This window comes from Esox lucius, chromosome 1 (assembly GCF_011004845.1).
Source record: "Esox lucius isolate fEsoLuc1 chromosome 1, fEsoLuc1.pri, whole genome shotgun sequence".
Lineage (NCBI taxonomy): Eukaryota > Metazoa > Chordata > Actinopteri > Esociformes > Esocidae > Esox > Esox lucius.
This window is the reverse complement of record NC_047569.1, coordinates 25,943,045-25,970,908: the sequence shown is the minus strand read 5'-3', so window position 1 is coordinate 25,970,908 and position 27,864 is coordinate 25,943,045. Positions and strand designations below refer to the sequence as shown.

The 27,864-nt window shown below is 42.3% G+C and overlaps 4 protein-coding genes and 2 non-coding genes across 15 annotated transcripts; 3 read left to right on the top strand and 3 right to left on the bottom strand.

Annotated features, from left to right (window-relative positions):
- Positions 1-49: 49 nt before the first annotated feature.
- LOC105010675 lies at positions 50-6,483 on the bottom strand. 3 transcript variants are annotated; one of them, XM_034294076.1, is made up of 5 exons: positions 6,184-6,394; positions 1,862-2,574; positions 1,461-1,819; positions 1,104-1,356; positions 50-644 (listed from the first exon to the last, which is right to left on the bottom strand). In XM_034294076.1, the coding sequence occupies exons 2-5, from the start codon at positions 2,549-2,551 to the stop codon at positions 396-398; spliced, it is 1,551 nt and encodes a 516-aa protein (XP_034149967.1). In that variant the 5' UTR covers positions 2,552-2,574; positions 6,184-6,394; the 3' UTR covers positions 50-395. The 3 variants fall into 3 exon arrangements, with proteins under 3 accessions (XP_034149967.1, XP_012993870.3, XP_012993863.3); XM_013138416.4 differs by lacking the exon at positions 6,184-6,394 and adding an exon at positions 6,401-6,483 and having other exon boundaries at positions 1,461-2,574; XM_013138409.4 differs by having other exon boundaries at positions 1,461-2,574.
- LOC105010686 (dual specificity protein phosphatase 14-like) lies at positions 6,464-8,252 on the top strand. Of its 5 annotated transcripts, none has more exons than XM_010870198.3 (3): positions 6,464-6,790; positions 7,040-7,117; positions 7,251-8,252. In XM_010870198.3, the coding sequence occupies exons 1-3, from the start codon at positions 6,786-6,788 to the stop codon at positions 7,780-7,782; spliced, it is 615 nt and encodes a 204-aa protein (XP_010868500.2). In that variant the 5' UTR covers positions 6,464-6,785; the 3' UTR covers positions 7,783-8,252. The 5 variants fall into 5 exon arrangements, with proteins under 5 accessions (XP_010868500.2, XP_010868516.2, XP_010868544.2 ...); XM_034294091.1 differs by having other exon boundaries at positions 6,552-6,790; positions 7,040-7,113; XM_010870214.3 differs by lacking the exon at positions 7,040-7,117 and having other exon boundaries at positions 6,466-6,790.
- A 572-nt stretch (positions 8,253-8,824) lies between these two features.
- polr2d (polymerase (RNA) II (DNA directed) polypeptide D) lies at positions 8,825-10,086 on the bottom strand. Its single transcript, NM_001303705.1, is given in 4 exon segments — positions 8,825-9,133; positions 9,318-9,413; positions 9,544-9,724; positions 9,810-10,086. Coding segments are annotated over 4 exon segments (432 nt in total). The 5' UTR covers positions 9,886-10,086; the 3' UTR covers positions 8,825-9,054.
- Positions 10,087-12,556: 2,470 nt separating this feature from the next.
- Positions 12,557-12,628, bottom strand: trnag-ucc. The gene has a single exon. It is a non-coding gene; the product is annotated as a tRNA-Gly (tRNA).
- Positions 12,629-12,808: 180 nt separating this feature from the next.
- Positions 12,809-12,880, top strand: trnag-ucc. The gene has a single exon. It is a non-coding gene; the product is annotated as a tRNA-Gly (tRNA).
- A 109-nt stretch (positions 12,881-12,989) lies between these two features.
- Positions 12,990-18,701, top strand: ilkap (integrin-linked kinase-associated serine/threonine phosphatase). Of its 4 annotated transcripts, none has more exons than XM_010870274.4 (10): positions 12,990-13,236; positions 13,594-13,713; positions 14,195-14,312; positions 14,512-14,618; positions 15,015-15,108; positions 15,199-15,286; positions 15,402-15,535; positions 16,563-16,682; positions 17,989-18,070; positions 18,154-18,701. In XM_010870274.4, the coding sequence occupies exons 1-10, from the start codon at positions 13,194-13,196 to the stop codon at positions 18,292-18,294; spliced, it is 1,047 nt and encodes a 348-aa protein (XP_010868576.2). In that variant the 5' UTR covers positions 12,990-13,193; the 3' UTR covers positions 18,295-18,701. The 4 variants fall into 4 exon arrangements, with proteins under 4 accessions (XP_010868576.2, XP_010868567.2, XP_010868586.2 ...); XM_010870265.4 differs by having other exon boundaries at positions 13,594-13,719; XM_010870284.5 differs by having other exon boundaries at positions 12,994-13,236; positions 13,594-13,709.
- Positions 18,702-27,864: the final 9,163 nt, after the last annotated feature.

Genomic DNA, 27,864 nt, shown 5'->3' with positions numbered 1-27,864 from the left:
TTACCTTAACTTATCATTATTGTGTACAAAATAATTATTCACCAGGTCATTAAGTTTTTGTTGTTTTAATGGCACAAAGCATCAACATTAGACAATGAATCGTTCAGTGTCTAGGCAGACAGTCACCTTCACCACTAGTCTGTGTTCTGTTCTATGTTCACACAGTTGGATCTCAGTTCACATGAAATCAGTTGCCCGATATCTAACTTGTCTTAAAGAAATCATCGTTCATTTACATTGCTTGTGTATATAAAATGTAATTTCCCCACCCTGATCAATACAGTAGTGAAAAGCCCCACAGACACAACTAAAGCATATCTCATGTCCTCTTACTATACACCTTGGATCCCGAACTAGCTAGCCACTTTGTTAACAGTATCCAATCAGGGTTCCAGCTACTCTTCAGGCAACATGGCCGCTGCATCCAGTCCAGTGTCTCTGATGTAGGGCAGGACAGCGCCAGTGTAGAACCTTTCCAACTTCACCAATGTGTCATTCCAGAAGCAAGGGTCAAAGGTCACAGGGACAATTGCTGTCTCCTTCAGGGTAAACACCACTAGGTCAGCCTGGGTTAACCCTGTCACTGCCAGCTGGCATTGGATCTGGGTGTAGTAGCTGTGGTCGGGCTTCAGAAGGTACTTCACCTGTAGAGAATGAAGTAACAATATGGGAAGTGTTAATATGGTGCACTAGTATGTGCCCTTTGGGTTTATTTGGTTATTACATAATATAATTAAAATGGAACAACAGTCATGATCCTCCATCTGAAATATCTTTCCCTGTGAAAAGTCTCAACCAAATCATTGGTATAGAAGACCAGTGAAACAAAGCAATGTGACCTGCTGCACAACCAAACCTCATTCTGATTAAGACTGGTGATATGTTTAAGACCGGGAGGTGACCTAGACAAAATGAAATCCCTTTTTAAGAACAGTGTTGTTGTTTTTTTATGAGGTCCATTTCGATTGGTTGGACATGTGACTGTTGTCCTCTTTTACAATGCATTTCATAATGGGTGTTCAATACAACAACATCACAATACAGACCCAAGACATTTTGGCATAGCCTTAGCCAGGGTGTACACAACATGTCCTTACACTAACCTGTCCCCCCTCCTCCTGACCCTGTGTGATCAGACAGAAGGCTTGATCCTCCCTACAGGCCTGGGATACAGTGTTCAGGCGGTGCTTGTAGGGACACTTGACCTCCAAGCAGAGCAAACGCTCGCCAGTCCTTGGGTCCTCAACAATGCCATCAGGACTGCCTGCTAGCCAGGGGCGCTGGGGGTCGATGAACAGGCCGCACTCCTGCACCCTCAACATCCGCCCCAAGGCCTTGCTCTTTAGGACCTGATACCTGAAAGGAGTTTTTATTTTCATGAGAGGAAAATAGTTTGACATCTGTACAGCCACAGAAAATCAATACAATTGTAACATTCATAGTAACTACATACACGTTACCTCTGAACGGCCTCCGCCTCGTTCTCTATGCCCCAGGTCATAGCCCGGGTCCTAATGTTAGGGCCTCGGCCAGTAATGGCTTCCAGGTAGGATTTGGGTGGGGTCTGGCTATTGCCGTTAACAAAGCGGCTGTGTGCGAGGCGGTGAGCGACCGACGCCGTGATGCGGTTTTGACGCCAGGCAAACCAGTTGGGGTTTTCTCTCTGACCCCGGGTCTGGAGCTCCACTGCCTCAACTACAACTTTGTCTATCTTCTGACCGAACCCCAGGGTCAGGGCCCCTGGGCTGGGGAGAGAGACTTCAGAGCTCTCCTTAGCCGGGGAGGATCTGGGAGGAGAGGCCACGGTGCTCTGCTTAACCTGGGTCGGTCTGGGAGGAGAGACCATGGAACCCTCCTTAACCTGGGTCGGTCTGGGAGGAGAGACCATGGAACCCTCCTTAACCTGGGTCGGTCTGGGAGGAGAGACCATGGAACCCTCCTTAACCTGGGTCGGTCTGGGAGGAGAGACCATGGAACCCTCCTTAACCTGGGTCGGTCTGGGAGGAGAGACCATGGAACCCTCCTTAACCTGGGTCGGTCTGGGAGGAGAGACCATGGAACCCTCCTTAACCTGGGTCGGTCTGGGAGGAGAGACCATGGAACTCTCCCTAACCTGGGTGGGTCTTTGGGGAGAAACCACAGGCTTACCCCTAACCTGGATGTCCTTCTCCGGGGTGTTGCTTTGTTGGTGTCCTTCAGGTCTTTTCCCTGTGATGTCAGGATGATATCTGACCTGGGTGGGTCTGCGGGGAGAAACCACAGGCTTACCCCTAACCTGGATGTTCTTCTCAGGGGTGTTGCTTTCTTGGTGTCCTTCAGGTCTTTTCTCTGTTATGTCAGGATGATATCTGACAGTAGGTATTTTCTTAGAAGCGTAACGTTGGTCTGTGTGTGTCTTTGCTCTAGCTCCTGACTGAGGCATTGGTGCTGCTGAGACCCCAAAGCCTTCAGAGGTGTTTGGAGTGGAACCTTGGTTGATACTCCTTTGTTTCTGCCGGCTGTTTGGGGCTGAGAAGTCAGGGACACCTTGGCTTGTCTTGGTGGGACTCATTGTTCTCTTAAATTAGAAGGATTCTGTCAATAAAAACAAAAACAGGAGGTAAAATCTCAGATACCATTGCATGTTAAAACTTCCTGGTTTTCGCGTTCCTACACATGATGATTATGCTGTGTGTGTGTGACATGAGTTAGCAGCTAGGTTGATTTCTACAGTTCTTAGTTACACATGACATTCTATGTGTAACAAATTATACTCATGTACTCTCCTAATCTACCTCTAAATAGGAAATGTTATTAAACCCGAAGGATGTTAATTAAACTACCTGCAAAAAAAGCAGACCATTGACATAGACCCAATACCTGTATTTTGGTGTGTTTATGCAGGGGATTATAATTCTCTGTTTTGATTACTAATGTACTTAAAATATCAAGAACCCACACAGATATACAGCACAGGAAAAAATTAAGAGACCACTGCACCTTTTTCTTTCCTTTCCAAAAAAAGTTGAAAAGGAACGTTTTGAGTAAGGAACAGAAGCGTTACATTTGCAGTGGTCTCTTAATTTTAACCCTTCTGTTCCTCACTCAAAACCTTTCCCTTTGACTTTTTTGGAAAGGAAAGAAAAAGGTGCAGTGGCCTCTTCATTTCTTCCAGAGCTGTATATAGTACTATGCCCTTCTCCCTCTGTCAATGCAGCAGGTGATGTAAAGAGGGGGAGCTGGGCTGTGTGGTGAAAAGGTCTGGTCACTCATGGGACAGTGGGGGTTGAAGACGAGACATGAGAAAGCTCAGCTGTCTTCTTCTCTGACCTTGAGGACCAGAGTTCAGGGTTCATCACACATTCAGCACACGAGACAACTGTCCGAGTTCCTAGTACTGCGGTATTATGCTGAACTGCTGGGTCCTGAGTCCAGCAGGACTCAGGATCCAAATGAATCAATCCATCTACATTGAAAACATTACAAGCGGACCAGACATGTTGAGAATGCTGCATGTGTAGAACACGCTTAGTCAGTCTGGCCGCCATCTGATTACACTGAGTAACTCTTGTGTTGATAGGGCTTTGAGATAAAAGTATGAAGTGGCTGCTATGTAAATGTTCTTCTTTCAATTTGGGATCTTGCTGGAGGACATCTAAATTCTGCCAATCCCACTGCTGCCCACTGAACATAACTTCCTGGATAATTGGGAAGACGTTGCTTTCAGTAAGAGTTCAGAATCAGCTTTACGAATTAACATTATTAATAAATTCTCACCACCCATATACAGTATCTCTCTATTAATGTTGATTCTAACATTTAACATTTAGTATATCCTACACACATATGCATTCTCCCCAGTACTTTTGATTTGGTCTGATAAAAAAAAAGTATTACATAATAGCATTGAAATGAGAAGGTATGGTCCTGTTGTTAAAACAAATTTGCCACACTTGTTAATCTGCGCTTCAATCAAACCAGTAGCCTACTGCTAAAAATCACTGTTGTAGATAACCTAGAAAACACCTATACTCTAATCCCATTTGAGCCTGGCCAGGAGAAACAAAGCCATTATATCATGTAGGTGCAGCTTGCACCACAGGTTCCCCAAATCGTTTGGCCTCACATACTATTTTTATATAAAAATACGTTCTACCGTAAAAGTGATGTGCTCAACAAAAAAAAAATCTGTCCAAAAACAATATTTGACTAATTTGTACTCAAAATAAGGTAAAATTAACCAAAAATATTTGAGAATTTCAGAAAAATATCAAGGAAGCTCAATAATTGTGTATGATCTACTATGTGGCAAAGAATATAATGGATAATATTATTTTTGTCTGATATACAGCTTTGTCCTTAACACTCTGTTTTGAAGGAAACTGTAGACGTAACTCTGGACAATGTCATAACATTCAAACTTGTTTTTGATGCCCCTATATAGCTAAGTTGGTAGAGCATGGCAATTACAACACCCGGATTGCCAGTGGGGCCAGTATGAAAATGCATGCCCTCTCCAGTGGAAGCCACTCTGAATGAGAGTACATGTTAAATGACTTAAATGTAAATAACTCAAACTGTTACAATGTTAAAGACACATTTCTAGGAAGAAAAAATAAGAGGCTTGGTTTATTAACAAATTGATCAGCTACAGGGTTAGAGGTTAATGATAACCATGGACCAATGTGCCAAGTTCAGTTTCTATTGTGACCTGACTTTCAAATCAAATGACCCCACATGGGTAGGGCCTGTGGTGCTACCTCTAAAATCATCACAAAATGCAGCACTAAATAAACATATCCTATTAATCTCACCAGCACTCTTAGCTATTCAACATTTAGAAGCATAATAACTAGCAAGGTAGTCAAAATGTCCATGGGATAAATTAATGCCATTCTATTTCCCAAGCCAGATTCTCAGGAAATGTGAGTTCTATTTGTATAATCACCTATTTTGTTCATTTTCAATAACTTAATATAATCGTTTAGTGGGTTAATGTAACACAATAATTTGCAGTGGCTAATGTATCAAATTCAGAAGTGAGAATTGTAAATATAATGTGACTAGCTAATAATGTCTCAATTTTAGAATTCTTATAATGCACGTATGCCAGCCTTGAAGTGGCAATGTAGTGTAAAGCTTAGTCTTCATGAGGATATTACAACAAAATAGATTAATTGGGATGTTCACGCAAAAGGGAGGCCCAAAAGTGCTAACTGAAAGCCAATCAACTTGAAATCGAATAAGCCGCACCAAAATCTACAGATATGCTGTCACTGCTACATAATTAGGCAATCATAAACATGTCCATGGAAAATTATGGGACAATCACTGCCATTTTGTAAAGTTTGTAACTCTATTACGAGACACATCATATATCAAAGTTATGTCAAAAAGCATGATTCAAATCACTGAGCATTTTTACCAAATGTCAAGCAGATAAACAGAAAAATATATAATACCATGTGGTTCGACATAAATGTTCTTGAATGTGTCTTGCAGCGTTTCCAAACTGGGCAGCAAATCTCATTACAACATGATAATTGTCTATCTCCCCCAAAATGTTGTAATTTCCAATTTGTAATTAGGGCAGTATTTGCTCAATACATAGTTTTGTTTCTTACCTTATACTAACAAGTTTCTACATTATGTAAATTTCAAACCAAAATGTATTTTTAATGGCCTATATAAGCATTAAAAGAAGACACGTATTTACTTAGTATTTACTTAGTATACCACTTGGTATATTTCTTTTAAATTTACAATCATCATTAGAGTGATTTTAGAATAATCAAATCGTCTTTATTTATCAATATCTATAGATATATAGTAAATTCAAAAGATTGTGGTCACTTAGAAATGTCTTTGTTTTTTTAAAGAAAAATATTTTGACTTATCCCTGTTGGGGAATACTACTTTGAGTTCCATTTTGAAACCAGTCTCTTGAAAATCCCTCCGCAAGGGCATTTATCTAATGAAGTCGAGACTACAACAAGTTGTCCGAGAACATCGCTGCGTATCCAAACACATTCATTTGACAGCAAATTATTTGCTCTTTTAGACCATCTGTATCCCATCCGACATTCCACATAGACTTAACAAATTAATTATATATATTTTAATTGGCCATATTACCCATATAAACTGGGTACATTGTTCCCCTTCATTATTTTTCTATTAAATGACAGCGAACCATTTGCTTACCCAAGTTCTGTCTTGTTTATAGTTGTTTTGGGAAGTGAAATTGCCTGGTTCGCAAGAAAACTGAAGTTATATTACAGTATATGACTCATTTTCAAAGATGGTGAATCTTTATTAAGACGGATTTAAGCAAATCGTTTACGTTTGCTTATTTTTCTACGGCTTGTTCTGTAAGTGGGAGTTTCCACTCTTGCAAAGCTCATGGCACTGGTCTACTCACTGTCTTTCTTCGCTCGCCCCGCCCGCACTGCTGTGAAAAGCATTACCCAGTGACACGCCCGGTTCTGGGGTACCCCTCCACCGGGCGGGGAAAGTAAGATTACTGAAACGTTCACTCCCGCGGATCGGAAGAATTAAGAGAGTTGAAGGTGTCGTCTTCAAAATGACAAACAGTCATTCCCACTAGCGTTGCTTGTTTGTCTGGGTATCGGGCATGTCCGGAACATGCCCTGTGTGAGAAAATACATGTGGCTCTATATGTCTGTATTAGCGTGTAGGCTATATCTTACAACACTATTCTAACCACGTGATTAGGCTACTGTGTCTAAAAACCTTAGCTTCTAGAATAATACCAGCATGAAATTAAAGATAAGTGACTGTGAAAGATGTGGTAGGGCCAGCTCAAGAGTTTTTAATATATATGTTTTGGTGCTTTAGGACTGTTGTTTTAACCGTAACAATATTGTTAAAATTGCACCTAACATTTAATTTAGACAAAAAATTACCTTTTTCATGAATTGTCAGATGAATGTAAAAAATTAGAGGTTTTCACGATAACGTTGATAGAATCAACTATTCATTTTGATGAAACTAGCTGTTAACAATCGAAGTTTGTTTTGTTTATTGCTAACAATATAAGTCACATGATCAATGGGTGGTTCATGACGTACAAATCCGTGCGACACGGAATAGTTCACAGTAGCGAAATATCAAGTAGGTATGAAACCTATGAGGTTGTAGTGAAAGTCTTACGGTAGTCAAATACCAAGTAAACATTTTAAGTTCGCGTGTTCACTGTGCTGTTCTTATTTTGCGAATCTTTTAGCTATTGTTTTGTTTCTCTCTTGCAGCTGTCAATGTCCATTTCTCATGTCAGTCTCTCAGATTACCCCATCTCTGTATCTTGGTGGTGTGGATGTGGTTCTCAAGCCCACTGCCCTCTCCAGAAGGAACATAACTCTGATCATCAACGCCACCGCAGAGCACTCCTGTCCTCAGTACAAGGGGGTCGAGTGTCTTCATGTACCCGTCCTGGACCAGCCTCATGCATCCCTGGCCTGTCACTTCGATACCGTTGCAGAACGAATCCATAACAACCAGTTGGGTAGCACACTGGTGCACTGCACTGCAGGCCGGAGCCGTTCTCCTACCCTGGTCATAGCTTACCTGATGAAGTATGAGGGGGTTTCGCTGCGGCAGGCGCACGAGTGGGTCCTAAAGTGCAGACCTCACATCCGACCCAATGCTGGGTTTTGGAGGCAGCTGATGGAGTATGAGAGAAAGCTATATGGGAAGAACACTGTGAGAATGACTGCAACCTCCTGTGGTGTTCTGCCCGAGGCTTTGGATGGACAAGAGGGGCTGTATTGTGTTAACGGCTGATGGTGTGCATCATAAATGGCACCCAAACCATATTGCTTACATTGCAGTGCAGAAAGTATTTGGACAGTGGAAAAACAGACCTATGGTCCCTCCACTTTAGGGGACCAAAAGTAATTGTACATTTTGCATTAGCCTAATCTTAAATGAAGTCATCATATTTAGTATGTGGTTGCAAATCGGTGGTTGCATTTGATGACTGCCTGAAGTCTGTGACCCATGGTGCTCTGCTAGGCCTCTAATGGAGCCATATTATGTTCCTACATCATGGATTTTTCTTGATCTGTTTGTCAGTTAAAAAGGGTTTTCTACACTTTTGAAAGCATTCTTCTGTCATTCACTCCATTAGTCTACCAGCTTGTTTACCATTGCGGAGCTCACCAGTTCGTTCTTGCTTTTTGTAACAAAAAGTTGATTTTGATTACATTATGTAAATACCCTTCAATTAAAGCTGAAAGTCAACACTGGTTCATTGTTTAATTTCAAATCCAATGTGCTGGAGTGCAGAACCAAAACAAAAATGTCTGTCAATGTCCACATACTTATGGACTATACTGTTTATAGAGTCTGAATCCCCTCACAGGGCCAAATGGTTGGTTTGGGTCTTTCAGTGAAAGATGGCCAGCCAGGATTACCTACCTCGATTTCAAAGGATATACAGCTCCGGACAAAATTGAGAGACAACTTTTTCTTTCCTCTCCAAAAAAGTTGAAAAGGAAGGTTTTGAGTGAGGAACAGAAGGGTTAAAATTAAGAGACCACTGGAAAATGAACGCTTTTGTTCCTCACTGAAAACCTTCCTTTTTGACTTTTTTGGAAAGGAAAGAAAAAGGTGCGGTGGTCTCTTAATTCTTTCCAGAGCTGTAGTCACCTGACCAGATCATTATCACAGCACTACTCTCAACAGCCAGTATGCAACAGCAGTGAATTATATTTTAGATACAGAATTCTCATAAATGTATAAAACATATTGCAGATTTTTATTTTTTAAGTATTTACATTTAGGAATGTACTGTATGTATTTATCCTAGGTTGGCATGTTCTTCAAAATTGATCTGTATCATCTCTGCAGCGAATATACAGATCTGTGGGGCCTAATTCCCCCCTCATCCATGAATGAAAGCAAGAAAGGTGTTCTCAAGTTCCCCAAATGCACCACTACATCATACAGAGAATATGCCATCATGTGGAAAGTAGTGTCCTTCTGGATAGGAAATACAGACCATTTTGACATAAAATGATGGGTCTTGTTGAGCCAGATGAAAAAGAATTGTCCTCAATATTGGAAACTTCTTTTGGTCTGAATGTCATCAAGGATCTGCTGCAGCTCCTCGTCCTCGAACCGGCCCTCCAGACTGAAAGCAAAACATCCCGGCTTCAAACAAACAGAAGGCATCGACTACTGCTCTCAAATATGATACCAGGGGTTTATGCCTAATTTCCTGGTGTAGTCGACTTCTTCCAAACTCGAGAAATGCTTTAGTTTGGGTAAGAAGGCTTGGATATGACCAAAGTGAAAAGACAGTAAGAAGACATTACCTAGGGATGAGGGCTTTGGCCTCCTCTGCTGCTTCTGGACACAGGTTGGCTAAACTTGCCAGCTCAAACTTGTGCAATTTCTTCTGCAAGAGTAAACTGATATAGAGGACAATAATTGCAGTCATTACGACAAGCCAAAGGACAAGTTTACCATCATATTTATATCTACCTTTACACGGGATTTACATCTGATGTACGTTGTTATAGGGACAACAGCTTCACTGACCTGCGCACACTGCCAATAGTTTCTCTATTTTTGAACCGGCTGAACCTTGCAGTATAGTTCAGAGTTTTCATGAAGACTTCCGACAGCTCTTGTTCGTCCTCAGCACTCTCGTTCTGCTGCTTGCGATGCTCCAGAAGCATGTGTACCTCGGAGTTTAAAAGTGTCTCCGCGTTCTCGAACTCTGTGCAGAACATACGATTCAATGTTGTTAGCATTTGTTAATGATTATATTAAATTAAGCGAACAAATACGCGATGAAAACCAACCTTTAGGAAAAAGAAGCTGGGATGCATCTTCTTCAACATCTCCCACAGTTGTTGTCGAACCGCCTCCAGACGCCATGCTGGATGTAATACTGAATGAATACCTTCCTAACGTTACAATAAAAAAAACAGAACCAAATGTTTAATTTATTTGTGCCTTATAAATATTTGCACACTCGTTTCGGCTCTACAAAACGCTACAAACACCTAAAGTAGGAATCGGACCTTCTAAAATTCTTGATGGAAAGAAACAAAGCATCAGCTTCTTGTAAGTGACATTAAAGAAACACTTCCGGTTCACGAAAATTACGAGATTTTCAAAATAAGAGAGACCAACGTATAACTTCAAAACCGACATCAATTGAGTTTATGAATTGTTTAATAAAATGTACCTCTCAAAACATTGACAGTAATTCAAATGTGATATGTCATATTTAAAAGTAATTTCAATAAAAAGTGGGTATTAAAACACGTTCCAAGGGCAAAATTCAGACAATGCCAATGTCTGAATATGGAATATATATTGCCTCGTAACTCATAAACTATTGAATATTCCACAGAGAAAGCAATGTAGGAAATGTTTAGGAGAGTGTGTAGAGTAAGACCTTTACTCCACCCATCCTATTGGCCACAATGTAACTCAATGGATATGAAATACATATTGACTCATACAGAAAAAACTATTCTATACGCCGCAGGTAATGTATTGTAGGAAATGTTCAGGAGAATGGATAGAGTAATTATATGAAAAAAAGATCAAGGGTTTTTGTGTATTTGCAAATGTTACTGGCATTTAACTCCACCCATCCCATTGGCCACAATGGAACTAAATGGATATGAAATACATATTGCCCTGTACAGAAAAAACTTTGATCATCCATAGAACTGTTTGCAGTTCTGTGAATACAAAACATTAAGATTACTTTTGTACTTTTTATCAGTTTTATACTTTATTTGACTATAAAATTAACTTGTGCTATTGTTATCCCAATCATCCTTTAAATTACCAGGTAGCATCAGGTTCACAAATCTCTAGTTTGATAGGCCTGTAAAATGGGAGGGTTTGTCCCATAAACCAAGTCAGTAGGACCGACCACATTTGCAGAATATCCTTGTTTGGACTTTGCTTGGATCAGCTTACATTTGTACTAAATCACTGTTCAAAAACACCCTCAGCCAATTTTGAAGAGGCTTTGTTTCTTTATCAGGTTGGCAATTTCTTCACAATTTGTTGTTGTTGCTATTTGATTCATGTTGGTATGCATATGTTGTTCATTTCATTTGCCTGAGCAAAATTCTGATTGATTGAATGATTTGTATTGCCAAAGTGTAGAGGCTGAAAATCAATATACACAGCTTCTCCTTATTGTCATATTTAGATTATTTACAATAAAACTCTGAAAAAGTATTCATAGCAACGTTCCCAGAGAGGTTTATTAAAACATAGACTCTTTAAAGCACCATGGAAATGTCTATGTTATAAAATTTAAACCATATGGCTGCCCTGTATGTTCGTCCCGTACGGCCACAACCCAGGTCTCCATTCTTACTTTACTGACTTATTCTGACCAGGGATACCATCTGATTGCAGTTGAGTCAGTCTGAGTGCAAACTTCCTCTAAGAAACAAAACACAGAAGTATTTTGCTCCTCCAGGACCAACATTGTGCTACCCCTGTATTATATTTGTCTCCAAGCAAATATTCTCATTCTAGACAGCCAGAAATACTATTGCCTTTACAGTCATGACAGGAATCTTGTACCAGTTTGGCTCCGGCCATGCAGCAAAAAATTTGCCATACAAATGCCATCCTAAGCGCCATAAACTCCAACTGCCAAGATGAAAGGAGATCATCTTAGGTAAAAAAGTGAGTAACTGATTTGATTAAATGTATGTACTGCGTACCCTATCCTGTTATCATTTAAAAATCATCTTTTATATTGCATGTTGTTTGATGTAAGTTCTGAGTTGTATTGCCCCATATTAGTTGTATTTAGAATAAACCTAACAGCCCACATTTGGAATTTATTATGAAGGTTTTAGGATGTACACATATTTTCAAAACAATATATATATAATAAAATGTCAATATTGGGATATATCTATAACTTTCTTTCCCTATAGTTTCTCCTGATCATTGGTAATTCTCATCTCTGTACCTTAGTGGATAACATTGTCCCCATGCCAAATCAGGCTGATACCACTGGTCGACCTTCCATGGCTTTTGGCTTCATGTCCACTCCTGGAGCAAGAGCTTCACATCTGATGGCAGATATTTGTGAGGAGGTGTTACCCAAAGGCCTTGTCCCAGACATAGTATGTTTTTTAGTTTTTTTTACCTCAGGCCATCTCAAATTAGCAGCAAGGAGGAGTTGTTTAAACTCATCCCCTACCTAGTTTTATCTGTATAGGGCAATGTACACTGAACAAAAAAATAAACGCAGTTGTATTTATACTTTTATTATTATGTTGAACTTTTATGTCACTTTATCTGACGTTCAGGTACTAAAAGTTAAGCTATTATGAATCTCATTAAGTTGCAGCTGTAGCTAGTCTGAATTAATATCTAGTAGATTAGCATGAATATCAGATTATGTTTAGACATTTAGACACAGATTAAGCCTAGTGTAGGACTAAAACAACACGCTCAATGGAGTTTTTTGTATCCTAGTCAAGGTTTAATTCGTGAATGCAAAATCGGAACTGTCGTCAAGAATGCATTCCTTAAACCAACATAACCCAAAACAGAATGCGTTGGCCGGGAATCGAACCCGGGTCAACTGCTTGGAAGGCAGCTATGCTCACCACTATACCACCAACGCTGACATGCCATGCATTTCGGACAAAAACAACTTTAACCATCAGTAGTTGAACATAGATTTGTCTACTTTCATAAGTAAAGAACTTGTCTAACGAACTTGTCTAATACAATTATAGGAATTGTTTTTTTCAGCATAACGATTCAGATTTCTACTAGCATATAACTGACCATTTCGTATACAGCGTTGGTGGTATAGTGGTGAGCATAGCTGCCTTCCAAGCAGTTGACCCGGGTTCGATTCCCGGCCAACGCAATTGTTTTTTATATTTACCCTGTGACATCCAAACCCAGGCAATATCAAATATCTTTGTAAATGTTATTAAGCAATGCAATTAATTTAAATAGCTTCCAGGGTCTTTCATTGTTGCAGCTCGTCGCACAGGTCTATTTGGGGTTAGGCCATTTCTCATCTAGACCTTGTTTTGTGCTAAACTGACAGATGGGCATTCCTTGTTACGTCGACAAGCATTCTTGATAGCTGAAATTATCTACGTAACCGCTAGCTAGTGTAGCTACTTGAAAGCGCTCTATGACCTACACAATTTAAAAGCTGCAAGGCGAGGGCGATGGATTTATTTGACGACCTTCCAGAACCAACCCAAAGCGCATGTAAGTTAATATGGCAATATATGCCTTAAAACATTTCAAAGTATCTTAAAGAAATAAAACAGCTAGTGAATAAAATACAGTAATGTGCGGTCTAACAATAGCCAGTTAGCTAACGTTTGCTAGCTAACTACATTAGCCTTTGGTTAATCAACGGCCTTAGCGTAACATTAGCTTCCTAACAATGAAAGAGAGCGCAAACGAAACTAGTTAAGGTGTAGTACTTGAACGATTGCAGTATCTGCGGTTTGTAGGTCCAGTATGTTTAACATTGTTATTAGCCATTAGCTGGAACATCTAACCAGCTAGCCTACAGTACTTTTGTTAGCGTGTCTCTTTTCCTTGTCTATCTTGCATCAGGTGGAGCCTCGGTACAAAAGTCATGTCCATTACCGCTGGAGGACAGGGGAGCCAAGAGGAAACGAGAGACACCGGATTATGATTTGGTGGAAGAACAAAAACTAGAAGAAAAGAAAGTTTGTAAAGGTTTTCAGCATTTCCACATGAATGTGCAGTGTCACCTAGCTCTATTTGTGTCTGCGCAGAGTGAGAGCCTGTTAGTTGTCAGAGACGACTTTATTTACCCAATTTCCCAGGGTTGCCAGGTGTAGGTAATGTTTTTAGTACAACGACCACTCAAATCCTGCCCAGGAGGCCCAAGACTAGCCCAACATGTTTTTGTGCAGCAAAAAGAGGACATGACACATTCAGAAGGTTATAGGCTATACCAATTCTTATCGTATGTGTGGTCAGACCAATGATTTATTGATGCAAAGTGCGGATGCTGCTGTCTCACTCTGCTGCCTGCTTTGCCTGTACTGCAATCAACGCCTTGGTGGCCTTAGTGGCCTTAGTGTAATTTAGCGTCAACCAATATATCTTTCATCAAAAAAAATAATAATTTGCACGAAAATTGTGGACTTTTGATTATCACCAAGTGATCACTTTCCATTGTCCCCAGGCTCACCTACACTAAAGGGTTATGTAGCTGCTCGGAGGGGAGAGAGAGAGGAGATGCAGGATGCTCACATTCTCCTTCCTGACATGAACACATGCCTGACTTCCCTACCACTGACAGTGTAAGTCCCCTTTCCGACCCTATTCCCTCTCATATGTTGTTTACTACTTTTGACCAGACCTGTCATAGGACCCCAAAAGGGCCCCACTATACAGGGAAGAAAGTGTCTGAAGACTACTTGTAAGTTCCCTTATCTACAACATGCTGATAGGACCTGGTCTGTGCGTTCCAGTGTATTACAGCATTGTCCGTCTTTGCAGGTCCCATCTGGCGTTCTTTGCTGTTTTTGACGGCCATGGAGGAGCTAGAGCCTCTCGTTTTGCTGCTGAGCATCTTCACCGCACTTTGGCCCTGAAGTTTCCCAAAGGTAAATGGAAAGATTCTGTAACTAATTTCACTGTCAAGGTATCGTCATGGACGTTGTCTCTTCACATACGGTCACCGCAGCCTTGATTTAGAATGAGCGAAAAATACTCAAGTAATGAGGTTTATTGTATGCTAAAATTATAGTATTTTCCTATTGCTTGGTTGACCGTTTTGAACTAGTAATATGTTTTTCTCAAAACACCCCCAAGAATTCTTACAATGAAACAAAATTAAATCAGCGTTAATGGGAAATTGGTCTAAACCACTGCCTCTGGTGGTGTGCATTATCAAGTACTGCTGTAGCCTGGGTTGTAATAAATCAACCTGCATTATAAGAGTTGAATTTCTCCTAGTCTATTAACAAGTAAAGATGCATATGATGTGTTCCTACCTACAGTGGAAACAGAAAACTTAGATAAATTGGTGAAGAAGTGCCTGCTAGACACCTTCCGACAGACCGATGAAGACTTTCTGAAAAAAGCTTCAAGCCAGTAAGTGCTTTGACTGTCTGCTCTGCATTACTCTGATTGTGTTCCTGTTGAATGAGCGTTTGAAGCATGGTATCTGTTCCGGTGCCACAGGAAACCTGCCTGGAAGGACGGCTCTACAGCCACCTGTATGTTAGTGGTGGATGATATGGTGTATGTGGCCAATCTCGGAGATAGCAGGGTAAGTCTCTTCTCACAGTCTGGTTTTAGTCATTATCAATCACATTGCTTTTGGAAACTACAGTTTGTTTTGTTGTATTAGTTATATTCCTCATCTGAGAAATTTTCTCCTATAGGCAGTTCTCTGTCGGATGGAAGAGGAAGGGCAGGGTGGAGGCAAGAAGTGTCTTACTCTGGCGCTCAGTAAGGAACACAACCCCACCATCTACGAGGAGCGCATGAGGATCCAGCGGGCTGGGGGCACTGTCAGGTACTGGACTATCACTGGTCTTAGGGTCACTGTTAGGATCTGGATTATCACTGGTCTCAGGGTCACTGTGAGGATCTGGAATATCACTGGTCTCAGGGTCACTGTTAGGATTTGGAATATCACTGGTCTCAGGGTCACTGTTCGGATTTGGAATATCACTGGTCTCAGGGTCACTGTTAGGATCTGGACTATCACTGGTCTCAGGGTTACTGTTAGGATCTGGAATATCACTGGTCTCAGGGTTACTGTTAGGATCTGGAAGATCACTGGTCTCAGGGTCACTGTTAGGATCTGGAATATCACTGGTCTCAGGGTCACTGTTAGGATCTGAACTATCACTGGTTTCAGGGTCACTGTAAGGATCTGGACTATCACTGGTTTTTGACTCTTAAGACATTATTAGGGTTCAGATTGTTCAGACTGCCCCTTATGGATTGGCTTCCATAAAGAAAATGACACGAGCGAGCGTCTATATCATACAGTTCAATCAGGAATAACAGAGGCCCTAGCATGCTCCCCTCTGTAAAACCACAGTTTATGAACAGCCTTGGAGGAGAACTATTTAACTCAACCACTGGTTCACTCCCTGGTAAGTGGGACTTGACCCATTCACTTCCCAACAGTAGAGCCTCTGCCTTGGCAAGCAGACTAGATTCATTGGTTTCAAGGATTTCACAGACCGGTAACCTAGTGGTTAGCATGTTGGACTCAAACCCCTTAGCCAACAAGACAAGGACTTGTCCATGTGCCCTTGAGCAAGGTTCAGAACCCAGATTGTTCTTGTAAGGCACTCTGGATAAAAATGTCTTCTGAACTACTTACATTTAAAGAGTCAAGTGAAAAATGAAGGCCAGGGTCCCTGCTTTATTCTAACTTGCCTAATGGAAGCCACAGTGTGAACAACCTAGCCGGTCAGACTTTCCCACTAATCCGCACAGGTGACCAGTCAACTTTGCAAAGCTCCATCACTGTTCTGTGAGGAGGAATAACTCATTATTTATGGCTGCTGCTGTGTTTGTTGTTTCAGGGATGGGCGGGTCCTTGGAGTGTTGGAAGTGTCTAGATCAATAGGAGATGGACAGTACAAACGCATAGGAGTCATATCCACACCTGACATCAGACGCTGTCAACTCACACCCAATGACAGGTAAGACACTGACACTTCTAACCAATGAAAGCTAAGACAATAATTTTTTTTCCAACCAATGACTGGTTACAGTGGGGTGAACAAGTATTTGATACACTGCCGATTTTTATTGCATGACATAAGTATTTGATACATCAGAAAAGCAGAACTTAATATTTGGTACAGAAACATTTGTTTGCAATTACAGAGATCATACGTTTCCTGTAGTTCTTGACCAGGTTTGCACAAACTGCAGCAGGGATTTTGGCCCACTCCTCCATACAGACCTTTTCCAGATCTTTCAGGTTTCGGGCTGGGCAATACAGACTTTCAGCTCCCTCCAAAGATTTTCTATTGGGTTCAGGTCTGGAGACTGGCTAGGCCACTCCAGGACCTTGAGATGCTTCTTACGGAGCCACTCCTTAGTTGCCCTGGCTGTGTGTTTCGGGTCATTGTCATGCTGGAAGACCCAGCCACGACCCATCTTCAATGCTCTTACTGAGGGAAAGAGGTTGTTGGTCAAGATCTTGAGATACATGGCCCCATCCATCCTCCCCTCAATACAGTGGAGTCGTCCTGTCCCCAAGGGGGACCTTGCATGCGCTGCAGGATTTTAATCCATGACGGCGTAGTGTGTTACTAATGGTTTTCTTTGAGACTGTGGTCCCAGCTCTCTTTAGGTCATTGACCAGGTCCTGCCGTGTAGTCCTGGGCTGATCCCTCACCTTCCTCATGATCATTGATGCCCCACGAGGTGAGGTCTTGCATGGAGCCCCAGACCGAGGGAGATTGACCGTCATCTTGAACTTCTTCCATTTTATAATAATTGCGCCAACAGTTGTTGCCTTCTCACCAAGCTGCTTGCCTATTATTGTCCTTACACAGCTCTCTGGTCTTGGCCATTGTGGAGAAGTTGGAGTTTGTATGATTGAGTGTGTGGACAGGTGTCTTTTATACAGGTAACGAGTTCAAACAGGTGCTGTTAATACAGGTAATGAGTGGAGAACAGGAGGGCTTCTTAAAGAAAAACTAACATGTCTGTGAGAGCCGGAATTCTTACTGGTTGGTAGGTGATCAAATACTTATGTCATGCAATAAAATGCAAATTAATTATTTAAAAATCACATCTCTCACAGTTGAAGTGTACCTATGATAAAAATTACAGACCTCTACATGCTTTGTAGCTTATGTTACTCAGATCGGGAATTTGTTTTACTTGTTCCATTGCTTTGTAAATCATTACTTCTTTCCACTCTTACTCAAAGTAGTCACTGAAATAATGATACTTAGTTTTGTTGTTTGATTGATGGGTCACTGTCTCTCTCAGGTTCATCATCTTGGCTTGTGATGGTCTGTTTAAAGTATTTTCTGCAGAGGAAGCTGTTAAATACGTTGTTAACATTCTTCAGGTAGGCAATTCTTCCCGTCTATGTTTCTTTGTTGTTGTTGGAGCAATGTTTGAGAATGTAGGTGACTCCTTTCATTGTTGCAGGATGGGAGTATCGAGAGGAAGAACGGACAGACTGAGGAGGAGGGCCTCTACGAGGCGGCATGTCAAAGACTGGCCAATGAGGCGGTCAGAAGAGGATGTGCCGATAATGTTACTGTCATACTGGTGTCTGTTAGCTTCTGAACCACATAAACAATATGGACATCCATTTTTCTATTGGAGTCATTGCAGCCAACAGACCACAACAGACAACATTCGAGACACGTTGGTCAACCGTTCATTATAACGGAGGTGTTCTAATCTCTAACTCAGTGTAAACCATGTTCTACTGCTCTCTAAAGCCTAATTTACACCCTCAGCAAGTACACCATGCTACTGCTATTGGCTTGGTTCATGTACTTGCGTAGGATGTTACAGGCAATGCCCTGTACGGCCGTGTGATGTTTATTCTGATGACTGCTGATGATGTACATATTGTCTTTTTCTGTTATACGTTCTTCTCTAGTTTGTGCCTATTGACTTATTGCTTCTCAATGCTGAATTTGTATTTTTGCTTTGGAGTACTTTTAATAAAATCTTTCATAACTATAGCATCGCAGATTGTCAGCTTCAACTGTTCCTGGGCTCCAGAAACTGTAAGAGCAACACAAAAAATACTATTTTTCATTGTACTGTACTGTATATCTACATACAGCATGTAATAATATGGACAGACCTAATCCATCTTAGCAGCAATTTAGTGTATGTGTCTTGACCATGACCACTTGATGTCTTGCACCTTGCAGTTTTGTAGCAACTTTCTCAATTACTGCATTATTTGAAATTATGTACACATATGGTCAATCGTTATTTGTTCCAACTTGGTAGATTTTTATTTAGGTTATTATACACCAGCTTATTACTAGTTTATAGTAAAGTAGTAATATACTTATTACTGACTGGAGCCTATTTTAAGCTGACTGGAGCCTATACTCACAAGCCCCCGGCTGAGTGCCGCTATGTTGGAGTTTACCCCAGTGGATGAGAGGGTCGCCTCCCTACGCCTGTGGGTTGTGGGGGGGGAATCTCTGACGGTTGTTTGTGCATATGCCCCGAACAGCAGTTCGGAGTATTTGGCCTTCTTGGAGACCCTGAATGGAGTCCTGTATGGGGCTCCAGTAGGGGACTCCAAAATTCTGCTGGGGGACTTCAACGCACACGTGGGCAATGATGGAGACACCTGGAGAGGTGTGATAGGGAGGAACAGCCTCCCTGATCTGAACTCGAGTGGTCGTTTGTTCTTGAGTTCTGTGCTAGTCATGGATTATCTATAACAAACACCATGTTCGAACATAAAGATGCTCATAAGTGTACGTGGTACCAGAGCACCCTAGGCCGAAGGTCGATGATTGATTTTGTGATCGTGTCATCGGATCTGAGACCGCATGTTTTGGACACTCGGGTAAAGAGAGGGGCGGAGCTGTTAACCGATCATCATCTGGTGGTGAGTTGGGACAGGGGGTGGGGGAAGACTGGACAGACCGGGAAAACCCAAACGGGTAGTGCGGGTGAACTGGGAACGTCTGGAGGAGGCCCCCATCCGAAAGATCTTCAACTCACACCTCCGGCTGAGCTTTTCTGGCATCCCTGTGGAGGTTGGGGGCATTGAACCTGAGTGGTCGATGTTCAAAGCCTCCATTGCCGAAGCTGCGGTCTAAAGGTCTTAGGTGCAACAAGGGGCGGTTAGCCTCGAACACTGAAGAAGGAGGCCTTCCGGTATATGTTATCCCGGAGGACTCCAGAGAGTGTACCGACAGACCCGAAGGGCTGCAACCTCTGCTGTGAAAGAGGCAAAACAGCGGGTGTGGGAGGAGTTTGGGGAAGCCATGGAGAAGGACTTTTCGGTCGGCACCAAGGTGTTTCTTGAAAACCGTCCGCCACCTCAGGAGGTGAAAACAGGGAACTATCCAAGCTGTGTACAGTAAGGATGGGACACTGTTGATCTCAACTGAGGAGGTAATTGGGCAATTTTGAGGAACTCCTAAATCCCACTAACACACCCTCTATAGTGGAGGCAGAGCTGGAGGCTGATGGGGAAGCATCGTCAATCTCCATGGCAGAAGTCACTGAGGTAGTCAAACAAATCCACAGTGGCATAGCTCCGGGGATTGACGAGATCCATCCAGAAATGTTGACAGCTTTGGGTGTGGAGAGGATGTCTTGGATGACACGCCTCTTCAACATTGTGTGGGAAAGTGCCTAAGGAGTGGCGGACCGGGGTGGTGGTTCCCCTGTTCAAAAAGAGGGACCAGAGGGTGTGTGCCAATTATAGGGGGATCACACTTCTCAGCCTCCCTGGTAAAGTCTATTCAAAGGTACTGGAAAGGCGGGTTCGGCAGATAGTCGAACCTCAGATTGAAGAGGAACAATGCGTATTCCGTCCTAGTCGCGGAAACAACTGACCAGCTCTTTACTCTTGCAAGGATCCTGGAGGGAGCCTGGGAATATGCCCATCCAGTCTACATGTGTTTTGTGGATCTGGAGAAGGTGTATGATCGGGTCCCCCGGGAGATACTGTGGGAGGTGCTGCGGGAGTATGTGGTGAGGAGGTCCCTTCTGAGGGCTTTCCAATCCCTGTACGTCCAAAGTGAGAGCTGTGTTCGGGTTCTCGGTAGTAAGTCGGACTCGTTCCAGGTGGGGGTTGGCCTCCGCCAGGGCTGCGCTTTGTCACCAGTCCTGTTTGTAACTTTTATGGACAGGATTTCGGGGGGCTGGGGATCTCATCGCTGCTTTTTGCGGATGATGTGGTCCTGATGGCATCATCGGTCTGTGACCTTCAGCACTCACTGGACCGGTTCGCAGCCGAGTGCGAAGCGGTTGGGATGAGGATTAGCACCTCTAAATCTGAGGCCATGATTCTCAGCAGGAAACCGATGGAGTGCCTCCTCCGGGTAGGGAATGAGGTGTCACCCCAAGTAAAGGAGTTCAAGTATCTCGGTGTCTTGTTCGTGAGTGAGGGGACAATGGAGTGGGAGATTGGCCGGAGAATCGGAGCAGCGGTGGCGGTATTGCATTCACTTTACCGAAAAGAGAGCTGAGCCGGAAGGCAAAGCTTTCGATATACTGGTTAATTTTTGTTCATACCCTCACCTATGGTCATGAAGGCTGGGTCATGACCGAAACAACAAGATCGCGAGTATAAGTGGCTGAAATGGGTTTTCTCAGAAGGGTGACTGGCTTCTCCCTTAGGGATAGGGTGAGAAGCTCAGCCATCCGTGAGGAACTCGGAGTTGAGCCGCTGCTCCTTTACATCGAAAGGAGCCAGTTGAGGTGGTTCGGGCATCTGGTAAGGATGCCCCCAGGACGTCTCTCTAGGGAGGTGTTCCAGGCACGTCCAGCTGGGAGGAGACCTTGGGGTAGGCCCAGGACTAGGTGGAGAGATTATATTTCGACACTGGCCTGGGAACACCTCGGGATCCCCCAGTCAGAGCTGGCAAATGTGGCTCGGGAAAGGAGCTGCTGTCCCCACGACCCGATACTGGATAAGCTTATGAAGATGAGATGAGATGATGAGATGAGAAACCCATTAATAACATCTTATTTCTCCCACAACCATGATAATTTGTTTTGTCCATTAGATGGTGCTATCAATCTGTTTCTCAGTCTGGTTACAAGAGGGTTGAGAATGTATTGCGGTTGGTTGTAACGTGATTTTTATTTTGTGTAGTACTGTCATTTGTGCACTTGTTTGCATGTTGATGTCATTTAAAGATATTTGGGTGACCTTAGTGTACAAGTAACACAGCCTGTATATACTTTATTAATTTCTCCAATTAACAAAGTTATGCAACACGCAATGCCCCCTAGGAAAAAATATATGTCCCCATACACGGCCAAACACTTCTTGTAGTTATCTTTTACATTGCTGACGAATAACTTTGACTCACTCTTCCAAAAAAACTTTAACACCACAACATTTGTAGGTTTTTCAAGCTTGAAACGGTTGTTTCAGTTCCTGCCACATCTTCTTAGCCGGGTTAATAGATCTGATCAAGGCCATTCCAAAAAGATAATTTATTTGCTTTTCAGGCATTCAAAACTAGATTTGTTGTGTTTTGGATGTCTAACTGCATCACCTGGGTGTTTTTTAGCAATGCCTGACAGACAAATGGTCTGACACTCTCCATTAGAATTCTGTAGAGCAGGGGAAGTCTTCCAGTTCACACTGCTCACTCTCAACCAGGAAGTGTTTTCAGTCAGTGCACACGAGCTGAAGGTTAACACATTCCCTGACGAACAACAGTGATTTGAGCTCACAGGCTCCCGACCTTCCACAAGAAGGTGCCGAAGTGTGATGGTACAAGGTAGCCTTGTCCACCCTGGGCAATGCTGAACCAGTTGTGTGGCTCTCTGCTGGTCCCCTGGGCATATTCTTGGTATGCTATTAGATTCAAACTTCTGACCTCGATGCAGCTGTACTGTCAGTGGGTCCTATTACAGTAAGTCTGGTGAAAACCTAACACTGCATTCCACATTATTTGCACACATCAAATGTCAAGCATGGTGTTGGTAGTGTGGTGTTTTAAAGAAACTTCGCTGCCTAATGACCTGGAAGATGGTTAGGCAATACAGAAATAGTGCCTGCTAGAGAAGGAAGTGAATGAAGACCAGACACAATTTGTTCTTACAGCAAGACTCAGATCACCATGGCAGGACCAAAACTTCTCGCCACAAAATTGTTTCTTTCCTACAGCAGTAGGCTTCATGAACATGCCCCCAGAGCTAAACTGACTGTAGCTTGCTCCCCACATACACACACAACCCTCAGCTGGACAAATCTACAACCCCTCCCCACATACAAAAACAACCCTCAACTGGACAATTCTTGCACCTTATATTATTATTATTATTATTATTTATTTTTTTGTGATATGTTAATGCTGTCTAAATCTCCTTCCTGTGACGTCTGCCTCAATTAGGGAACAAAAATGAGCAGACTAAGTAGGGAACAGTAATTGGGAACAGGTGGGTGACACAGGTGGTGTTGATAACAAAAGACACAAGCTACATTCATATAATCAAAAATAACAAACAGAAACCAAAAGAGAAGCACGTAGAAAATACGAAAATAAAGCAGAACAGAACAGGCAGACACGGAACCTCACAGGAAGGAGATTTAGACTGCAATATGCAGCAAAGGACAGTGCTGGGGAAGATTTTCTGATTGAGTCTTCAGGCAATATCCATCTTGTTTTTTAGATGCAACACTTTTCTGGCATCCTTCTGTAACAGTTCTTTGGGGGATGCTAGGTGGCAAAATAAACTGTATGTACGAGTGCCTGCCTCCATAAACATGAACTTTAACATGGTATGTGGCTGTGTGAGAAACCTATAACACTATAATGATTGATTCTGAGATTTATTGGCCTCTCTGAGAAGTGTTACATAAATCACTGTTAGCCTACAAACCACAAATTATAGGTTTGATGTATTTATTCAAAAGTATGCTAATCATAAGGTGTCACATTTTTAAACCAAGTCTTTCTTCATATCTAAGCACACGTCTTGAGCTGTCTATCCTCCTGACTGGCAATACTTTTTTTAGTAAGTAAGATTCCGCTTCTTTAAAATCTTGATAAATGTTTGAGAAGAATGGCGGTCTAATTCAGTTGAGTAATTGGTTGCTTTTCTAAAGTATATCAAGGTACAAGCATGCCTTTACTGTAATGCGAAAGTAGTAAAGTAACCCTTTCAGATACCAATTTCTGTATTTTACCTTATAAGATCATTTGTGGTCCTCTTTCACACAGATGATATCCCATTCTTTGAGACATACACATTTTATGTAGCCATTAGACAGAGTGGTGGGAAGAGGTTTACCACAGTCTATTCAGTTATGTAACCTAGACTTGTGGAGCCATATTTAGGACCATTAAAAGAGCCTAAACCAAAAAGAGTCCTTTGTTATGATCCTCCTGTAGCTGTGTTGTGTTTATTGAGAGATTGAATGTTCCCATAGCTTGCCTCAAGCTGTTGATTTACATCACTACATCATTCCACAGATAACTCATTACCAACCAGCCAGTCTGAGAGCTGCTTCTAATTCCATCTGTACAGGACTGTCTTACAACAATCAATGTCGAAGTGCATGAATGTCAGTAAAAGACTGCAAAAACTTACATGAGATGAAAGAAGGTAAGGAACATCTGCTCTCAAAATATATATCATGACACAACTGATGTTTGTCAGGCATTACCTGGTTAAATACCAGAACTACTTGAACAACATACTCTGAACAGATCCAAGCCCAATGTTTACTTTTTATTCACAATACCAGACACAAGAACGAAACACTGCCTTTGGACAGAAGAACCTCATACCAACCGTAAAGCATGGAGGTGGTAGCATTATGGTTTGGGGGTGCTTTGCTGCTTCAGGGCCTGGCCAACTTGCAATCTTTGAGTCAACCATGAATTCCATATTGTCAAAAAGCTGAAGCTGAACAAACTAAGACTAATACACAATTCCAAGAAATAAAAATATTTTAACCAGTGGGCAACACCAGCTACTGAATCCAGGAGTGAACTTTGCACTGTGAAATTGAATTTCTGTAGATTTTTGATGAAACAATGATTGGCTAAGTATAACCTTTGAGTGTCATTTGTTTAATTTGCTTACCTTTATCTGTCAGTAGTGTTGAAGTAAAGATTACATATCCATATGTCCAAATATGTTAAACAAGACCAACATCCGGAGTGTACTTACTATTTCACATTACTATAGAATTCACAAGAATGTGCAGCATGGCCCAACCGAACTGGAGTCACACAGCCCACAAGACTAGGGATACAGCAGACCTCTTTATCTACCAGTGACTTCCCCAGGCTTCAATTTATCTACGAGTGACATCCAGTGGCTTCTATTTTTCAACAAGGCTAATAGCCTGGTAGTACTGTAATTGTAGTCTGGTACATAGCCTGGAACTAATATAAGTAATATAGGAGGATGGAGGGCAGGGAGGGTGCATGGCTGGAGGAAGGGAGAGGAGGGCTGGGGGCCCCAATAAGTGCATGTAAATGAGATAAAGCTGTCAGTCATTCGGGCCTTTCATTCTCTAGACTCTCCTCCACTTCTGTAATTCCTTCCCTCTTTCCCCCTCGGTCTCTATCGCTCCCTTTCCAGATCATTCTGGGTTTTTGGAAGCGTACACACACACACACACACCAGCCCTTGTCAACACCTCTCTGATGAGCAGAAGTGTGTGTGTGCTGAAGGGGGTGGTCCTTCTGGTCACAATCTCACAGGACAGTGGCAGTGCTTCATTCAGATTTCACACTGCAGTCGTTCTAACAGGATATTCACTGCCTTTTTCGTCTGCATAAAGGAAGTACACACACACTACACTGATGGAGGAGACTCAGAGGAGTAAGTAAAGATGATCATTCAATAAGTTAAGATTACCAATTTGCTCAATTTTGACACTCTTATCTGCTGGAATATAATATATTTATATACTTAGATATTTTAAAGGTTTTTATTTTCAATCTGACATTGATCTGTCTATTGTTGTAGCAGAGCTTTATCTCTTTCTGTCTTGTATTTGTTGGCAGACAACTGGTGGATCAAGGTCACTGACTGGTATACTGTGGGCCCAAAGGGCTATCCCTAAAGCCTGGTACCAGGAACATTTGTGTCTTTGTCAGAAGGATTGTTATCTGTACCCCTGTGGATGGGGAACAGTGCTCTGTGAGGGAATAGGAGGGGATAAAGACAGAGGAGGAGAAAGGAGGCAGGAGCATTGATGGTCTCAGGTGCAGCAGAGCGATGGTTTCATTATATAGAGAGCTGAGACAATCAATGTGTGTTCAATGGTAGTTCAGTTTAGGGCTTCACTGAGATATACTTATTCCATTACTGCAAGGCTGTGGGACTAAGGGCTTTTAACCTGATCAAGACAACCCCTCTGTTCATCACATTAAATGGTTTCATAGCCTGGTGTCCCAAGAGGATGGGAATGGCTGGGTGAAGCCCTGTGCTCTGTTGTGGTGACGTGGTGGTACAGTCAGACAGACAGTCAGTCAGTCAGTCAGGGTTCTGGGTCATAGAGGGACTGACTGAATACAGCGATGAGCTGCTGACCTCGTGGTGCTGAGATTCTTTGTCTGGTGTGTGTGTGTGTGTGTGTGTGTGTATGTGTGGTGTGTGTGTCTGGTATGGTCTCTGTATGGAAACAGAGACAATGGGAGAGACAGGTGTTGAGACAACTGCTCAGCAGCTTGGCATGGTCTTCTTAATCCCCTACATCCCCACCACACACGCACACACGCACCCACACATAAACACAACACTGGCTAGCAGCTACCACCTTGCCACATGACAGCTTTCCAAACCGCCTCTTATTCCATGTGCAATGCACTACTTTTTTGAATTTGGGACACATCCTGCACCATGACTCACTGTGTCTACACAGACCACATTTGTCCTCCAAAACCTCTTCTGTCTTCACCTAACGGACAGGCTGACTAAAGGCTTGTGTTTGTTCCTGTGGTGAACATTGTTCATTTTTTCCATTGTTGTTTGTCCGTATTCTCCTGTTCACAATTTGCTGCCTTACATTTTAATCGAAAAAGTGATTACATTAGATTACTTCATCAATAGAACATTTTCCAAAGTACATGATTACTGGATATAAACACAAGGCTGAATTGATCGTGTACACAGGATCAATAGGAATATGAAAGGATCCGAGCCCAGTTAAATAGTTAAAAGAAATCCCACCTTAGACTTAAGCAAAGCTAATCCTGGGATATAGTTGTATTGTTTAGGAAGACAATTACGCTAGTCTTTATGCCAAAGACACATCGCTGTCCATCAATGATCCCTAACTACATTACCGAGCTTAAGCCATTTTGACAAGAACAATGGAGATATTTTGCCCTTATGAGTTGTGTAAAGTATTAACTCTGGGGTGGGAATGTATATGCAATCAATACTTTAAACATATATTGTTAAATTATTCAAAGTATTAGTAAAATATTCTGTAACATTAATTATCTTAAAAAATTCATTCATTTGTATGTGCACTTTCTGTTTTTTATCTAATCTGTTCAGATTAAATTCTAAGGCAGCAGTGTGAAGATTGTGCACTGTGGGAGTGTTTCATTCACCATGCACTGTATTTACATAACGCAGTATGAACTAGGCTGACTCTCTAGCTGTAACCCTGGACTATGACATGATGTCAATCATTCTGGCTGGGGATAATGTCAACAGCTCCTGCAGACTGAGTGTATGTGCGTGTGTGTGGGTGTGGGGGGGTGTGTACGTACGTGTGTCCTGTCCACAGCCTGTTCAGCCAGCCCGTTCCAAGACTAAACATCTAGATGGGCAAACTAGTTGTCTGGGTCGATATGAAGTCCATCTGAAGTAGCTCCCTCTTTACAGTAGTGCATCCCTATTGAGAACCAAATGGTATAAGCAGAGCACTTAATAGCAAATAGGGTGCCAATGGGAACACAACCTCGTTTGACTTGGAGAAGAGGGTTGGGAGGGTGGGATATGACATCATGCAAGCATTTAACCATTCAATTACTCCCCCACCCCCACTCTATTCCTCCTCTCATCTTGGAGGAAGGAATTTGCGGTGTGATTGCGAAGCTGGCAGAGCATGTTGCAGCAGGTGGGACGGGGCTTGTTGTTCAGGGTTTAGGGCCTCCCAGGCTGCGCCTTTCGCAATGCCATGCTGTCCACCGAGGTTCAACGGCCAGCATCGCC

Coding starts and splice junctions, on each gene's coding strand:
- LOC105010675 (XM_013138416.4), bottom strand. CDS start 2,551: ATGAGTCCCACCAAGACAAGCCAAGGTGTCCCTGACTTCTCAGCCCCA. Junction 1,357..1,460: donor GAGGCGGAGGCCGTTCAGAG/GTAACGTGTATG, acceptor AACTCCTTTCAG/GTATCAGGTCCTAAAGAGCA. Junction 645..1,103: donor GTCAGGAGGAGGGGGGACAG/GTTAGTGTAAGG, acceptor CATTCTCTACAG/GTGAAGTACCTTCTGAAGCC.
- LOC105010686 (XM_010870198.3), top strand. Junction 7,118..7,250: donor AGTAGCGAAATATCAAGTAG/GTATGAAACCTA, acceptor TCTCTCTTGCAG/CTGTCAATGTCCATTTCTCA.
- ilkap (XM_010870265.4), top strand. CDS start 13,194: ATGGATTTATTTGACGACCTTCCAGAACCAACCCAAAGCGCAT. Junction 14,619..15,014: donor GGCCCTGAAGTTTCCCAAAG/GTAAATGGAAAG, acceptor TCCTACCTACAG/TGGAAACAGAAAACTTAGAT. Junction 18,071..18,153: donor ACGTTGTTAACATTCTTCAG/GTAGGCAATTCT, acceptor TCATTGTTGCAG/GATGGGAGTATCGAGAGGAA.